We start from the raw sequence: 17852 nt of genomic DNA, 5'->3' as shown, positions 1-17852 counted from the left end.
GTGGTGTTCGTTGTAAAGATTTCATTGCGGAAATTTTCACTTGTGGTTGTGACTGCTGCTGTAATCTATCTACATTGCTGTTGAGTGGGATGAATTGGACAGGGTCCTTTGAGATAGGTGTTTGCTTTGGTGTAGTCTTTCAGGGAGTTTTCTTCCTCGGGTGATGTCTGTATGTGACTGGCAGTCTCCTCCACAAATACTGTCAACAGCATTGAGGAATTGCCAGGTTTTGGACCTATTTGTGTCTGTCTTGTCTCTCTCATCATTTTGACAACACAGTGACAGCATTGGTTGTGGCTGTCTCCTCTCTAAACTTTTTGGCGAGACAGCAAGACTAGCAACCAGACCTGATTCGGTCTGGTTGTGCCTGTCTCATCTCTTCAACAGTTTTTCAGACAGGCCTGATTCTATCTGGTTGTGACTGTCTCATCTCTAATCATGTTGGCAGATCTGAAGCAGCCAGGCCTGAGTCTTGTTGTGACTGTCTCATCTCTGATTGCTTTGGCAGGACCGTAGTAGCCAGGCCCGATTTGGTCTGGTTGTGACTGTCTCATTTCTAATCGTAATGGTCAGACAGTGTAGCAGACTGGTCTGATTCTGTATGGTTGTGACTGTCTCATCTCTATTCGTGTTGTCGGGACCGTAGTAGCCAGGCCAGATTCGGCCTGGTTGTAACTGTCTCATCGCGCTCATTGATTGGATAACACGGTAGAGCTGCCAGGGTCGATTCGGTCTGGTAGCGACTGCTTTGTCTCTCACCGTATCGGCTGGACGTAGGAAGTGCCAGGCCCAATATAGGGGCTGTCAGGGCTGATTCGGTCTGGTAGCGACTGTCTCATCTTTCACCATGTTGGCAAGACACTGGAGGTGCCAGGCCAAATATAGGAACTGCCAGGGCCGATTGTATCACTGATACAGTCGATTCGGGAGATGACACAGTCACGGACTTGACATCGCCTCCGTGAGAGGGAAGAGGCAGTCAAAACCAGAACGAAGTATATTGGGCAGGCGCCTCCAGCGTCTAGCCAATACGATGAGAGACGAGCCAGTCGCTACCAGACCGAATCGGCTCTGGCAACTCTACCGTGGGATCAAAGCAGTGAGCGAGATGAGACAGTCACAACCAGACAGAATCAGGTCAGTCTGATATACTGCCATCACGGTAAGAGAGATGAGACAGCCACAAAATAACGAATGGAGTCTTGCTGCTAGTCTTGCAAACGTGGTTCGAGATGAGACAGTCGGCCCAGGTAGCTCCCCTGTACAATCTAACCGATGAGAGAGATGAGACAGTCACAACCAGACCGGATAGGACCTGACACCACCACCGTCTCGGCAACACAGTGAGAGAGAGGAGGCAGTCAAAACCAGAACGAACTCTATTGGGCCTGGCACCTCCAGCGTCCAGCCAACATGGTGAGTGATGAGACAGTCGCAACCACTGCACAAGCAGACAGAATCGGTCATAAAACGACGTACCATGTTATCATTGCGGTGATCGAGATGAGACAGTCACAACCAGAACGAATCAGGCCGGATGCTTTCACCGTCTTGCCTACACAGCGAGAGAAATGAGGTAGTTACAACCAGACCGAATCGCCCCTGGCAGCTCCCGAGTGCTTTCGAAATGGTGAGAGGGATGAGACAGTCACAACCAGAACGAATCAAACCAGATGCTTCCACCATCTTATCTACACGAGGGAAATGAGAGAGTTAAAACAAGGCCGAATCGCCCCTGGCAGCTCCCTAGTGCTTTCGAAATGGTGAGAGGGATGAGTCAGTAGTCAAAACCAGAACGAACTTTGTTGGGCAGGGCACTTCCAGCGTCAAGCTAATACGTTGAATGATGAGACAGTCGCAACCTGACCCAATCGGCCGTGGCAGCTCCTATATTGGGCCTGACACCTCCAGTGTCTTTGTGCCAATATGGTGAGAGATGAGACAGTCGCAACTTGATCGAATAAGCCCTGGCAGCTCCTATATTGGGCCTGGCACTTCCTACGCCCAGCTGATACGGTGAGAGAAGGCAGTCGCTACCAGACCGAATCGGCCCCGGCAGCTCTACCGTGTTATCAAAGCAGTGATGTGGGTGAGACAGTTAAAACCAGACCGAATCAGGCCTGGCTACTACGGTCCTGCCAAAACGATTAAAGATGAGACAGTCACAAACAAACCAAATTGGCCCAGGCAGCTCCCCTGTACACTCTAACCGATGAGAGAGATGAGACAGTCACAACCAGACCGGATAAGACCTGACACCGTCACCGGCTCGCCAACAGTAAGAGAAAGGGAGGCAGTCAAAATCAGAACGAACTCTATTGGGCCTGGCACCTCCAGCGACCAGCCCACATGGGCGAGATAAGACAGTCGCAACCAGTCCGAATCGGCTCTCCAAGCTCTACATTGTTATTAAAACGGGCAGAGGGTTGAGATTGTCGCAAGCAGACAGAATCGGTCATAAAACGTCGTACCAATATCAAAGCGATGATGAGGATGAGACAGTCACAACCAGAACGAATCAGGCTAGATGCTTCCACCGTCCTACCTACACGGCGAGAGAAATGAGACAGTTACAACCATGCCGAATCGTCCCTGGCAGCTCCCTTGTGCTTTCGAAACGGTGAAAGGGATGAGATAAGCACAACCAGACCGAACTGGACCTGACACCGTCTCGCCAACACGGTGAGAGAAGCGAAGAAGTCAAAACTAGAACGAAATTTGTTGGGCAGGGCACCTCCAGCGTCTACCTAATACGGTGAAAGATGGGGCAGTTGCAACCTGACCCAATCGGCCGTGGCAGCTTTTTTATATTGGGCCTGACACCAGTGTCTTTGTGCCAATATGGTGAGAGCTGAGACAGTCGCATCTTTATAGAATTGGGCCTGGCACTTCCTACGTCCAGCCGATATGGTGAGAGACGAGGCAGTCGCTACCAGACCGAATCGGCCCCGGCAGCTCTACCGTGTTATCAAAGCAATGAGCTGGGTGAGACAGTTACAACCAGACTGAATCAGGCCAGTCTGTTACACTGTCTGGTCATTTACGGTTAGAGAGATGAGACAGCCACAAGACCGAATCAGGTCTTGCTGCTAGTCATGCCAACGTGGCTCAGGATGAGACAGTCGGTCCAGGTAGCTCCCCTGTGCTCTCTAAGCTAAACGATGAGAGAGATGAGACAGTCACAACCAGAACGGGTTGGGCGTAACACCGTCAGGCAGTCAAAACCAGAACTCATCTAGCTAACTGCTTTGATAACACGGAAGAGCTGCTTGGGACGATTTGGCCTGGTCGCGAATGTCTCGTCCTTCATCATAACGGATAAACGCTGGAAGTGCCAGGCCCAATATTGGAGTTGCCAGGGCCGATTCGACCAGGTTGCGACTATCTCATCTCGACCCATGTTGGCAAGACACTGGAGGTTCTCTCTCTCTGTGTTGACGGTGTCAGGTCCAATTCGTTCTGATTGTGCCTGTCTCATTCATATCACCGTTTCAAAAGCATGAGGAAGCTGCCAGGGGCGATTCGGCATGGTTATAACTGTCTCATTTCTCCCGCCGTGCAGGCAAGACGGTTGAAGCATCTTGCCTGATTCTTTCTGGTTGTGACTGTCTCATCTCGATCACAGCTTTGATATAGGTACGGCTTTGACCGGCTTTTTATGACCGATTCTCTCTGATTGTGACTGTCTCATCCCTACTACTGTGGAGCTTGGCCGAGGGACGATCCCTTCTAGCTGCGACTGTCTCATCTCTCCCGATGTTGGCTGGACGCTGGAGGCGCCAGACCCGATATAGTTCTTACTGATTTTGACTGCCATTTCTCTCTCACTGTGTTGGCGAGACTGTGGCGTTGTCAGGTCGAATCCGGTCTGGTTGTGACTGCCTCATCATTTAGAGACCACAGGGGAGCTGCCTAGGCCGGTTTGGTCTGGTTGTGACAGTCTTATCGCGAATCGTGTTGGTAGGACTAAACCAGCCAGGCCTGATTCGGTCTGGTTGTGACTGTCTGATCTCTTTTCGAGTTGGCAGCACTGTAGCAGCCAGGCCTGATTCGGTCTGGGTGTGACTGTCTGATCTCTTTTCGAGTTGGCAGCACTGTAGTAGCCAGGCCAGATTCTGTCTGGTTGTAACTGTCTCATCTCGCTCACTGCTTTGATAACACGGTAAAGCTGCCAGGCTGATTCGAGAGATGAGACAGTCACAACCAGACCGGATTTGATCTGACACCACCGCCGTCTCGCCAACACAATGAGAGAGAAGAGGCAGTCAAAACCAGAACGAACTCTATTGGGTAGGCGCCTCCAGCGTCTAGCCAATACGATGAGAGACGAGCCAGTCGCTACCAGACCAAATCGGCCCTGGCAGCTCTACCTTGGTTTCAAAGCAGTGAGTGAGATGGGACAGTTACAACCAGGCCTAATCAGGCCTAGCTGCTACAGTCTTACTCACGTGGTTCGAGATGAGACAGTTGGCCCAGCAGCACCACGATGAGAGAGATGAGACAGTCATAACCAGACCGGATTGGACCTGACGCCGTCACCGGCTCGCCAACACAGTGCGAGAGAGGGAGGCAGTCAAAACCAGAACGAACTCTATTGGGCCTGGTTCCTCCAGCGACCAGCCCACATGAGAGAGATGAGACAGTCGCAACCGGTCCGAATCGCCCTCCAAGCACTCGACAGTGTTATTCAAACGGTGAGAGGGATGAGACTGTCACAACTTGACAGAATCGGTCATATAAAGCTGGTCCATGTTATGAAAGCGATGATCGAGATGAGACAGTCACAATCAGAACGAAACAGGCCAGATACTTGCACCGTCTTGCCAACACGGCGAGAGATATGAGGTAGTTACAACAAGGCCGAATCGCTCGTGGCAGCTCCCTTTGTTTTCGAAACGGTCTCATCCCTATCTTCGGGCTTTTGTGACTGTCTTATCTCTCTCACCGTGATTGTTACACAGTGAATCAGGCTGGTCTGAATCTGTCTGGTTGTGACAGTGTCATCTCTGATCGTTTTGGCAGGACCGTAGTAGCTAGATTCAATCTGGTTGTAACTGTCTCATCTAGCCCACTGCTTTGATAACACGGAAGTGTTGCCAGGGCCGGTTCGGTTTGGTAGAGACTGCCTCGTCTCTCATCGTATTGGCTGGACGAAGGAAGTGCCTGGCCCAATATAGGAGCTGCCAGGGCCGATTCGGTCAGGTTGTGACTATCCCATCTCTCACCATGTTGGCAAGATACTAGAGGTACCAAGCTCAATATAGGAGCTGCAATGGCCGATTGAGTCAGGTTGTGACTCTCTCATCTTTCACCGTATTAGCTAGACGCTGGAGCGGCCCTGCCCTGCAAGGAACTGCCAGGGCCGATTCGACCAGGTTGTGACTGTCTCATCTCTCACACTGGAGGTTCACTCTTACTGTGTTGACGGTGTCAGGTCCGATTCGGTATGGTTGCGCCTGTCTCATCCCTCTCACCATTTCGAAAGCACAAGGGAGCTGCCAGGGGCGATTCGGCCTGGTTGTAACTCTCTCATTTCTCTCGCCGTGTAGGCAAGACGGTGGAAGCATATGGTCTGATTCGTTCTGGTTGTGACTGTCTCATCCCTCTTACCGTTTTAATAACACTGTAGAGCTTGGAAGGCCGATTCGGTCTGGTTGCGACTGTCTCATCTCTCACCATGTTGGCTTGACGCTGGAGGCGCCAGGCCCGATATACATGCAGTTCGTTCTGGTTTCGACTACCTCTTCTCTCTCGCTGTGCTGGCGAGATGGTGGAGACGTCAGATCTAATTCGGTCTTGTTACTGTCTCATCTCTCTCATCGTTTAGAGAGCACAGGAGAGCTGCCAGGCCCGATTTGGTCTGGTTGTGACTGACTCATCTCTGTCATCATGTTGGTAATACATGTACCTTAGATTTATTTTGATCTATCGAAGTATTGGGTTGGGACACAGCCCTGCCCCTTTAGTATTGGACGCGTCAGTTCACAAACGGTCATATCATGTGGAATTGTCAGTTCCAAATCGCTATGGTTGGTCTGCTTCATCTCTCAACATTTTGGCAACGCGGAGGAGTTGCCGAGGCCGATTCAACCTGTGGCTGTGTGATCACTCTCACCGTTTCGACACAACGGCGGAGGTGCCAGGGCCGATTCTGTCTGGTTGTGACTGTCTCGTCTCCCTGACCGATTTAACACACGGTAGAGCTGCTAGGACCGAATCGTTCAGGATGTGACTGACTCTCATCCCTCACAGTTTTACAGCATTGTCCAGCTACCAAGGGAGATTAGGACTGGTTGTGACTGTCTTATCTCTGACACACTGTTTTGGTGACACGGTGGAACTGCCAGGACCGATTGGGTCTGGTTGTGACTGTCTCATCTCCCTCACCATGTTGGTTAGACAGTGGAGAAGGTGCCAGCCAGGGCCAATACAATTCGTTCCCTTCTCTCTCGCCTTGTTAGCAAGACAGTAACAGTGTCAAGTAAATTTTGGTCATGTTGTGACTGTCTCATCTAATCTGGTTGTGACTTATTTCTCGCCGAATGTCTGGACACATGGTTCAGCAACCGAGCCCTTTTCGATATGGTTGTGGCAGTCTATATCTCTAAACTTTTGTTCAACGGCGGACAGCCACGCGAGAGACGACCGGTCAATGTGGAGTGGTTCACATGTGCGTGAAAATACCTGATTTAAAGGGAGCGTTCCAACCCGAATTTAATACGTGTTGCATACAAACTCCGAACAGACAACGCACATGATACTATACATTGTCTTCATGTTGTTTGTCAATGGATTGCCGGGTCTTGATTAATTCTCGTATTTTCACGCGCCTGTGACGACATGCTGCAATCGTACACGTAGTCCGTGATGGCAAGGAGAATATCATTCGATTTTCACTGCTCGGAGAATGGAGTTAACACAAGTTGAACTTATGAAATATCGTTTTTATTTTCAAAAAGTTCCCATTGATCATACGCTCTCGCCTAAAAGCTATTTGGCTTCACTGACTGACACCAAACACTGACTTAACCGACATTGCTGTCTCGACCTTGATAAAAGTTTTAAAAGCAAACATAGTCTTAAACGTGTAAATTTTTGCACTTTCCCCTGACAAAATGTCCCACCCAAACTCTTCTGTGGGTTAAATCTTTTGTCTGTTGGGACAACATTTCATTCCACACCGTGTGGCTGGAAAATCTGTCCCAGGATAGAGAGTGTCCCTGTGACAAGGATTCTATACTGCGTCTCTGATCTCTGACGTTCTGAATGTAATGAGTAACAATATTTAAAACATAAATTGAATCCATTAACTCACAAATTATAGGGAATGACTCTTTTCCCAGAGGACATTGAAAACTACTACACGGACAAAGACAGCCCATTTTAAAACGCCACCAGTTACTGTCAAGGTCCATTTTACGAGTAGCCAGGTTTCGCAACCCCTACGAAAGACGAAGGACGAATTATTAAGACGGACTGTCCTGTCATCACGTTATGTGCTCAGTTAAGGGACATCGAAAATCATCTTCTATACTGTACTTGGTGGAGGCAATAAAAGAGTCGTCGATAATTCTAAGGACTTTGTACTTCGTCGTTCGAAGCCCTTCGTAGGGTTGCTAAACCTGCCTAATGTATTATTCTTGTAACGGTTTAGCACGAATCATTGGCAAAGAGAGATCGCGTTGTGGCGAAACTGAATTGCTGATTAGTATTTCTCTTTCTCTCTTTTAAATATTACTTGATTGTGACAATAAATTACACGTTCCTGCAACGGCCGCCCATCAACTCATGTTCGATTTAAGTAACGGAGAAAACAAAAGGCCGACTCATCAAACACGTGTACACATATTATTGAGAGGTTCCGCAGACGTAATCAGTGAACTTACGTATGACGCGTACGGGCGCTTTTTATCGGCTTGACGTTTTTCGCCTCGTTGGGAATATCAGTTTGGGAATATTATTACTGATCAGTCACTCGGAACTGATTACGTCATACCTAAAGACACAGTGCGCGCCGACGCACACGAAATGAATGTGTTTGCTGAACCTCTCTCGATCCATTCACACCACACTCACCTCGACCTCATCCACGCATGGTAAAAAGAGATCAATTTTATTCTCAGTAAAGGGGGAGGGGGTTTAGGCAGGGACAAGGGGCCCAATCGGTGGTCTCTAGGTTATACTAAGACGCACAATTTGAAGTGATAAACATATTCGATTGTGCCGATGATCTGTGGGATAGCAGACATACCTTTTGGTGAGTTTGTGACACTTAACCTGGTCCCACCTAAGCCTCCCTATAGTCTACCTAAACTAGTCTTTCTAGTCTAACTAAGAAAGAAGTTGAAACTCGTATTTATGCTCCATGCATTATGCATCAAAATATGTATTTTAGGTTTTTGCACGTTCCTTCCATTTAAAGTCTGTTGTATACTTGCTATGCAAATTATTACATATGTGTCCATACGACATTTGCCAAATCTAAAGTTGGGTAATTTTTCATACCTCCTGTGACAGCTTAAACGAATCATCCTTCACTTAATCAGACACACCACCATGAACTCCAAACTACTCAGGCACTACACATGTACATGGCGCACACACTGATGGTAATTGCAAAAATTACCATAAAATCGAAGAAAATCATCAGAACCACCAAAGGTACCTAAATTTCTTAAATTTTGAGTTTAGTTGACTTTTTGGCCGATTTGTTTATTTATGAAACGTGTCTCTGTTGTTCGATTCATGGTAAAAGTCTACAAAACCAACATTCGTTCCGACCATCTCAACACCAGACACACAGTCAGCACACACACAGTGCCCTATTTTGATTTCGGAATTCAAATTAACTGTTACACAACGTCAAAACAATACAGTCCAAATCACAATTGACATCCCTGAAGGCGCGTACATGTATGTTATGCACAATGTACACGCAACCTACGTGCAAAGATCTAACGTATAAACCTTCATGCGACTAGCTGCGCGCAACTTACGCGCACCTTTCGCACAGCAGGATCGCCGTAAGGTTCGCGTCCAAAAAGTGTGTAAGCTGCACGCACTGAAGTTTGCGCCATGGAGGCACTTACTTCCTTGGTTGCGCGCAGCTTACGTGAAGCAGAGGGTATCTATGTCAATTCTGACAGAGACTGTATCAATGTGCCACAAACTATTAATACGTACCATCAGCGTCGGCGTTCCATATTCGTCGGAGAGCTGCCTATTCCCCCACCCCGGCCAGCCAACGCCCCGAGCGTATGTCTGGAACTCTAACTGTCTTCCCCGCCCCTGAACCAGTATGACACAAGTACATGTTCTAGAAACGCTCACAATACGAAGGAAGAAGTAGAACGAATATCAAAAGTGAGCTTTCGTTACACTGTTTCGAGAACCGTTCCTGCGTTCGGAAAATATAGCGAACGCTCACTGGTAGTGAACATATTTTTCGACCGTGCTATTTTATTTTCATTATCTCTTTTTATTTTTATGACTAGATATTTGTTCTGGCACTTAGGAGCCACCGTAGTTTCCACATCGATCAATATTGCGATCACAACTGCATGTAAGTTAACGTCAGCGTTTGGTGACAAAAATCGTTTTAAACAATTAACCGGGCCCTGAAATTCTCTATCATAAATGACATGCAGTTTTAATCAAAAGATTCGATTGTGATGGGCCCTTACATTCCAATGGGACTTACATTGCTTACACTCCTGTACCGATGGATATGGCACACCGACGAAGCCGACACAACATGTAAGCTTGCTAGAAGCCTAATAACAGAGGTCCCTGGAAGAGTGAGCGATTTTGTATCGGTCAAGAGCATTTACAAGAACAACATTAAAAACTTACAATGCATTAACGTTGAAGATTGAGCAGTGCGAATAATGTTACATCACGTTTGAAAAACCATATATTTTTAAAAGTCCCCCTATTGGTTAGTGAAATGTCTAAATAGAGCCCGCAAGTTTGAAGTTCGCAAGTCATCTTGAGAGTTAGTTTCTAGAACAAAAGAGACTCATATAATTATATCGATTTGGTACAGTAGTTTTGGCCCAAAAACCATTTTTGCGAAGCAATTCCAATAGAATTCGTTTTTCGGCTCAAACTACTCTCGACTTTGCTTTGTTTTAAACGACTGAACTGAATTAAGATTTCTTGGTCTCATTTTTCTCCTCGAAACAATCCCCACCCACTGGGACTGGTGCCTTGAGTATGAGAGCGTCGGAAATATTCTTGTCTGATTTTTTGGGCCACCCTGTATACTTGCTACAGACAGACCGACCCAGCCCTTCGTCATCTCTGAAACTGGAATGAGCTTTTTGGTGTAACGTAAAAGAAGATCCTGAAACCAGATAGGCCTACTAATGAAACGTTCTGGTATAGAAAACATACAATATTGCACGACAACAGGTTGAATTAAAGGGAGAGTATATGCAGTAGCCAGGTAGGTCAGATTAAGTTTCACGGAGTTGCCGATAGGAGACTCTCCTATCTCTCATGACTTACATAAAAACTATTCGTGCTTGTGCGAGAAATAAAGTTATCGCAGTCTCCTCAACTGTGCATACATAAATGTACTAGTCAATCGAAGACCAACAATTTGACATCCTAGCTCCTGCTATAGTCTCTCTTTTTGACGTTTTCTACGAACTAGGAAATTTAAATTGTCTGGATGACTAGTCGTCCTCCCAGCACTAATTTTCGTTGAAATGATGCACGAATCATTAATGACTATATTCCCCCTTCTAGTATCGTAACTTAAAATAGTCCTATGACACATACAGTACATTAACATGCACATGACGTCACAACACGAATCCCTGATTATTTTTGGCCAGTCTACATAAAACACACCTTATTCGATTTCGGTCTAGGATCTCTGAGCATGAGAAATGTACACGGAGTTTGAGTGCATTGGAACTGTACAATTTATGAGAACTACGTATGTATATGTAAGTCTACAGAGGAAAAGTTAAAAACTTGCCAACCATCAGACCATGGTCGTTTTGCAATTTTTTGTTCCACATTTTGGTAACTCTTATTTTCCTCATGTCTAACTTGAGCTTCCTATACAACATGTACAAACTTGTTAAATTACTTGAGTAAAAAATTACTACATAGCTATTACCATAGAACTAAAATCTTGGATCAACCATAACCCGTCTAAAAAGCACTGAAGTAAAATTCTCCATGCAAATTTGTCATGATTATACTGGCCAACTCTGGGAAAAGGCAGCAACTTTTGAGGAAAAATCATGATTACATGAATATTCTACTTCAATAATGGAAAACATGACGAAATTTCACTGTTTTCTTCACTTTTTAACTGAAATGGTCCGTCAAAACGCACACGATACTCGTTCTTCATCATATACTATATGGCTGATTCTGGCAAATACGTATTTTCAGATTCAATTCTGGCATCGAAGTTTTGGATGAAATATAACATTTTGTTCAAATATTTCATTATCTGTGCGAAAAAATCGGGATGTCATTTTTTCGAGAAATTAATTATAGCACACATGTACCTATTAACCCTTAAATGGTGAAATCGATTCTAGACCTGGCATAACATTTCCCTGGCAAGCACTAGCATTCTTAATATATAAAATCTCTCTTAATTTACATATCAACATGTTCAAATAGAATATCAATAGACTAAAAACAAACAAATTTGACAGAGAGAGACACACAGGTTTTCCTCATGAAAGAAAAGCTGTTTGTTAAATTCAAATATATAGGCCGGCAAGACATACATTAACTGCAATATTGAAGAAAAGAACCTGTTGTTGACAAAGGAGACAAAACGAGTCACCATCTTTCTTGAGAACTCATGGTGATCCACCGTCGTTGTGCGTATATCCCCCCCCCCCCTCTCTGACCTGACCCAAATGCACAGTGCATGCATGTTGTATAGAAGAATGGTAACCTTATCCTGAGGTCGGCGCTATCAATTCAGGCCGTTATTCAATTACTTTGTGTCGAGCAATTTGATTGGCCACCCGTTTATGATGGTGCGTCCGACGGATTTCCTGGCCCCTTCATGTCGGCAGTGAAAGGAGGAGACTTTAGGACTGATATTCACCGCCGATAAGTCGGCATGTGAGAACTGCGCATTGATAGTGTATTTCAAGGACTGAGTGCACAAAAGACTCTATTGATGCATAGTTCTAATGATAGATGGTGGCACTGTCTTTTTGTTCTTGTCAGTGTCGCATTGTTTTTTTCTCCAAAATGTACCTTTATATAATTTTTCGTGTGTTCTAAGTCCTACATTGTGTTGGCATCCCAAATTGACCACCAGTGGAAACATCGACCGACGTTTTGTTGGCTTGAGATTACGCCCCGTATATAATCTGTTAAAATACGTATCTATCGCAATCCATCAGGTGTTATGAAATAATATCTATTTGGCTTCTAGAAACCTTAACTCGTGGTCGCATAGATCCAGATAGAATGGCAATTGCTTGAGAAAAACTTAAGGATTGATCAAACTTCGAGTTCAATGACCCAATCAATGAAACATGGCCGTTTTATAGATTTGGTCATAAGCGCATGAAAGACAGATCGTCCATAACACCGCATGACCAGGGACAGCAAATTATCTACAAATGAATGCGTGGAAACATTGATGAATGCATCTCCGATACCCCTGATCCGCCTGTGCAGCCAACGAACTCGAAAACGAAGCCCCTTGTGGCCGCGTTAGGTTTAGCGGTGACAGGCGAACCCGGCACGGAAATCCCTAGCGGGGCCGGCGCAGCAGAGGCATCACCCATCAACAGCTAGGCTCCACCACCAGGCTGATAACAGCGCAATTCATCGCTATGCCAAGTCGTGCGGACCCACATCGTTCCGACCTGCAGATTTCACAAATTACCCGGACCATTGTGGGGGAAAACTGATCGATTTTACATACCAAATGCCCGGCCGATGATTTGTGCGTCTGCGGTAAGAACAACTTTGAATTGGTAATGGCGGTTGGTTGCGATTGTAAACAATACAATTGGTTTCAATGAAACAAAGGCAGACGTTAGGCTAATACACTTTTATGGCTGTTGGGAATAACACATTGAAATTGCCATATTGCGCTTAAAATGATTGAAAGGAAATGATTCAGATTTCAAACGAAGATCCAATGAAATCATATCGCTGATAAGGTCTAATCGCGAGTCCGAAGCCTCCACTAGTGACATCTGTAGCGAAATTATCAACTACAGTGTGACGTAATCAGTAATTTGGTTTGCTAAGACACGTCATTGGTAATCTGGCAACAATTTCCCGAAATAAATCTATAATGAAAATAACCGCACCAAAATCGATGGGATGGATCATAGAATTTTTCTATATATATTTTGTAAAGGAAAACCTACACACTCTTAAAATATTAAAACAACTAATCTTGGTAGTTGTAATGAATTACTATACGTTTATGCATTTCGATAGTTAAAACAAATAATTTCATTAATAGTCGGTGCACTAGCAACTACATGTACCAGAATGATGTAGATATTGTTACTAATTTATGTTAAGAGTGTACAGATCCTGCTTCAAAATTCTACATATTTTTCATCGAGATGATTGCCCGCGTAACCATCTTTGCCAAGGAAGTGTACATCGATTCACCAGACGATTTTTTTTGACGGTGGCAGGGCTGATGACCGGGAGACCGGCTAAAACCAACAAATGGAAAAAACTGAAAATAAGCCGATTGGCTGAGACCAACTAATCAAAAACCTCCTCTCGTACCGCAAGAGGAAATGAGTGAAGATTAATTGAAGAATTAACCTGATTGGTCAGGCTCAACACAACTGAAACTCCCTTAATAGCTTGAAAAAGTTCCCCTGATTGGCTAAGACCAACTAATCTGAAATCTCATCTCATATTTCTCGTAATGTTTTTTATGACGTCCGCCGAAGACTGCACAGAATAGGTACATACAGGCGTAAATAAAAGAGGGAAGGAACGCCGTCTCATGATGTTTTCCTTTGCAAAATGACATAAGCGACCCGCCTAAATAATCACATCTTGTAAAATGGCTCTCTGACAACAAAAAATTGTTCAGCAGACGGACAAAGACATTGCTGAGTAGTTTGCAATAAAAAGTGTAGATATCTATAAAGGTGACAAGATCCCTAGTCATTGATTTCCCGGAGGTTATATTAAGATGCGTCTAGATAACTCACTAACGACCCATTATCCTTTGTCACGTTTCAATGACCAGCTTCCATTTGCAGTCGAACGTGTATCAATTATCCCAAGTTAGGGCAACTAGTAACGAGGCTGGGCAGACGGGCCGTCTTCTGCATCTCTAACTAACAGCCAGTTTGCCAGGGACAAGAAAGTGTATGGAACAAGAGAGAATAAACTCAACTCGAATGAGTCGCGATATTCTATAAGAGGGGTTTGGTTCCTGGCTCCTCATGGGGGTGGGGTGGGGCTGGGGATTATGAGGCCCGCCTATAACAAAACTTTGTTTTGGACCTGTATCTTGTACCAAAGTGGCTTTCTATCAAATAATGCCGTGGCTATTAGCGTAATCTAATCGTTCTGTGTTATAAAACTCAAGTTTTTCGACACTTCTGATATGTATTCCTCGGCAACTCCCAATGAATATCAATTCCAAGATATTTTCTTCATCAGATCACGAAAGATAGCACTTCTTAAAGGACCAATGGCATTATTATGCATAAATACATATAACCAATACAATCTCTCGACTGACGGAGAAGTTAGCTAACCAAATGAGAGCCATGATAGGGAAATGATGGTCTGAAATACTGTCGCACACAAAAAATGACTTAAAATTGACTAGTTATTTAAAACAGATGACTTCATCTGCTTTGATATCACCTATTCTGTACTTTCAAAATTCTCAATATGGAATCCACTATTTACAAAGACCCAATTTAAAGGCCCAGTTTATTCATATATGACTGCTATGACCCACAATGGTTTTGCTCGTACCCCATGTGCAGCAATAACCTCAAAGCAAAACACAATTGTAGTGTGTTTAGCGTTTTAACAGGAATGTCCGCCACTGGGTGTTCATCATCCATGATTTGTAGCGGAAAACTACATGTACACATGTACAATGTACATGGAGGCATTTCGAAAAAAATGATATCATGTCAAATAGCTTATACGAATGGACTGCGCCTTTAAATTATAAATATTTAGACCCGATGGCGCTCAATATTTACACTTATCCGACGAAAACCACCTACACCAGTAATGTAACCAATAAACAGCATTAAATACACAGAAAGATAATGGAAATAATATTCTTGAAGCATTTTCGACTTTTTCCGATGCGCTTGTCCGCTTTCGCCGCGGTCTCGGGCGCTTTTTTACCACAGGAGGGTCGTCAGCAGTTTGCAAGAGTCTCCAGCTACAGTCAAACTCCCTGCTACTGATATTTTCCGCGGCTGCTATAGTTTTTGGACTGGAATTGCGTATTGTCCGTAATGGGATGTCATTTGGCTGAAAATGGAAACAGGGTGGAACAATTAGTAGGCCCTAATTTGCTTATAGTTGGTACATGCCAATGTGATTTTCAAAAGGTGCGATGCCGAGATGAGATACAACGAGACGTCTGATTGTACGTATTTAAAAAGTACACACACACAATCTGATTGGTCAACGCCACAGTAACCAACAAAAACCACAACAACCAACGAAAACACCTGATAGCAAGTTCGTTCGTCATCGGCCACTTCTATTTCTCATAGTTTGGTTAGGACATAATCTCACTTTGAGAATCATTTGTCAAAAAGAGTTTGCGAGTGACAAAATGAGGTGAGTCACATAATGATGAAATCAGCCAGGGTGGCAGTAACAAAATCCTAGCCGCGGCGTGGATAGACAGCCATGTTTCGACGCAGCCCTATTCCGTCTTCCCATCTAACTCGGTCATACTTTATCTTGCATTTTTGTCGATTAAGTTCAACTTTAAGGGATACTATACCCAGGTAGGTAGGTGTGGTAAAGTGCACGAAGTCGCCGGTAGTGGTCTCGCCTCTCGCACAGTATACGCTTTGAACTATTAATTTTCGCTTATGAGGAACAAAATAATCGCCGATTCAAGCGCAATCAGGCCCTTTTACCAGTGACCTGAAGGCGGCCAATCTGACCGCCCAGCTCCTGCCTATAAGTCCAGTCTTTAAGGTATTTTTCAACTGGTGCATACTTGCCTTGGCCACACTTACAGAACTCACAGCATTCTCTCTTCTCGTCGCATCTTTCCGCGCCAACACGCTGGCGACAGCGAACTCCAGCAGCGCCCCGAACACGAACACCATACACGTAGACATCCATACATCAATGGCTTTGATGTAAGACACCCGAGGTAGCTGAGCATTCACCCCCGAACTCTGCGTGGCCAGGGTTAACACTGTCAGACAACCCACCGATATCCTGGCGGGGGTCGCTTGAATATCTAACCAGAAGTTTAACCACGATAGTAATACCACTAACATACTTGGGATGTAAGTCTGAATGAGATAGTATCCAAAGTCTCTTCTTAGATGGAAAATAAACTCCAGACAACTGAATTTCCCTGGAAATACAATAAAGAAAGTGCTTTTATTATCAAAACGAAACATTCATCACAGGGCTGACCTTGGCCAGTGGGATTACGTTGGCCAGCAAGGGATTTTATGATCAGTAATACCAAGAATACATAACGACTTAGAACGTGGAAATAAGACAACCGCACCTTATACAGCACTATAAGGTACCAACTTCTAACAATAGGAGGCTTTTGCAAGATAATCGAGTCCCATTCACTGGGGTTTTTTGTGTTCAGACAAGTGGCGACAAAAACACCTCTGGATACCGGAGTTGGCGGCCTGGTGCGCTGCAAGCTCTATTTAGCAATCAGTCGCAGAAAGCTCAAAGTTGGATCGAACCTGTGCGATGTTTATGAGGTCAATTTTATTCACCAAATGGCCCAAGTTTTGAGAATATGTTGTTGTTATAATGGTCATACCCAGCAATCCATGTAATGAAGTGTCATTTTCCAATATCTACACTCATCCCATCAACACACCAAATGAATTGGGTATCAAGTGCGTATCACAATTAATCCAGAATGCGCATATTGTCATATCGAGGACTTAATTCCTTATAGTGTAAGTTAAATTGGTCATCTCACAGATTTGTATCATCATGATATTGTTCTCATTTTCTCTGGGCCATCAACTGGGCATCTCGGGACCGCGGACTCGCAAACCAATTAGTCACAACCTACTCAGAACTTAGACGGAATCGAGACGAACTTGGCCTCATTGGCGGCAACAGCTCCTCTTCGTCCGATTAAAAGCACAGCTTTCATCCCCTAGGTTGATAAGTCTTTCTTTTATTGTCAACGAGTGTCATATGGTGAGCCGCCCTTCTTCCGTATCCGTCACAATTGCGTCTTGGGCAATCTTGCTTCTCCGCGGAGAAATATGAGTACAGTTGCCGGAAAAAAGTGGTGGAACGTAACGTGTCCCAATGCGTTCGTTTTCTCTTTACAAAACGTATTTGGATGGCATCCTGGGACTCAATCGGCCTGCTCTCTGGCATGCGGACTGCGTAATGAATTAATCTATCCTAGAATTGTGTTGATTTCAACCACGGCGTCCTGGGGACGACCGTAATCAAGGATGCCCTTGACGTAATTCAGATAACGGGTGGCACAAAAAAACGTGAGGATTGGGTCATCAGTTATGTACATACATGTAAAAGGTGTTGTGGTTTTCATGAATTATAAAACCCTGAAAAACATTATTTCTCCGTAACATGGTTCAAACTTTAGTTGTACCGTATCTCACGCTATACAGTCACGGTGACCATCGCGGTACTTG

At 44.8% G+C, this 17852-nt stretch overlaps 1 protein-coding gene across 3 annotated transcripts in view; it reads right to left on the bottom strand.

The window, feature by feature from the left end:
• Positions 1 to 13254: 13254 nt before the first annotated feature.
• The window catches only part of LOC135493652 (glycine receptor subunit alpha-1-like), a 98039-nt gene continuing 93441 nt past the window's right edge, over positions 13255 to 17852 (bottom strand). For all 3 annotated transcript variants that reach the window (XM_064781141.1, XM_064781143.1, XM_064781142.1), the window contains exons 8-9: positions 16197 to 16561; positions 13255 to 15486 (exon numbers count right to left, since the gene is read on the bottom strand). In XM_064781141.1, the coding sequence (XP_064637211.1) occupies positions 15196 to 15486; positions 16197 to 16561 (656 nt within the window). In that variant the 3' untranslated portion in view covers positions 13255 to 15195. The remainder of the gene's footprint in view (positions 15487 to 16196; positions 16562 to 17852) is intronic.

This window comes from Lineus longissimus, chromosome 9 (assembly GCF_910592395.1).
Source record: "Lineus longissimus chromosome 9, tnLinLong1.2, whole genome shotgun sequence".
In the NCBI taxonomy this organism is placed as follows: Eukaryota; Metazoa; Nemertea; class Pilidiophora; order Heteronemertea; family Lineidae; genus Lineus; species Lineus longissimus.
The sequence above is the reverse complement of the archived record's forward strand: the minus strand, read 5'-3'. Positions and strand labels throughout refer to the sequence as shown.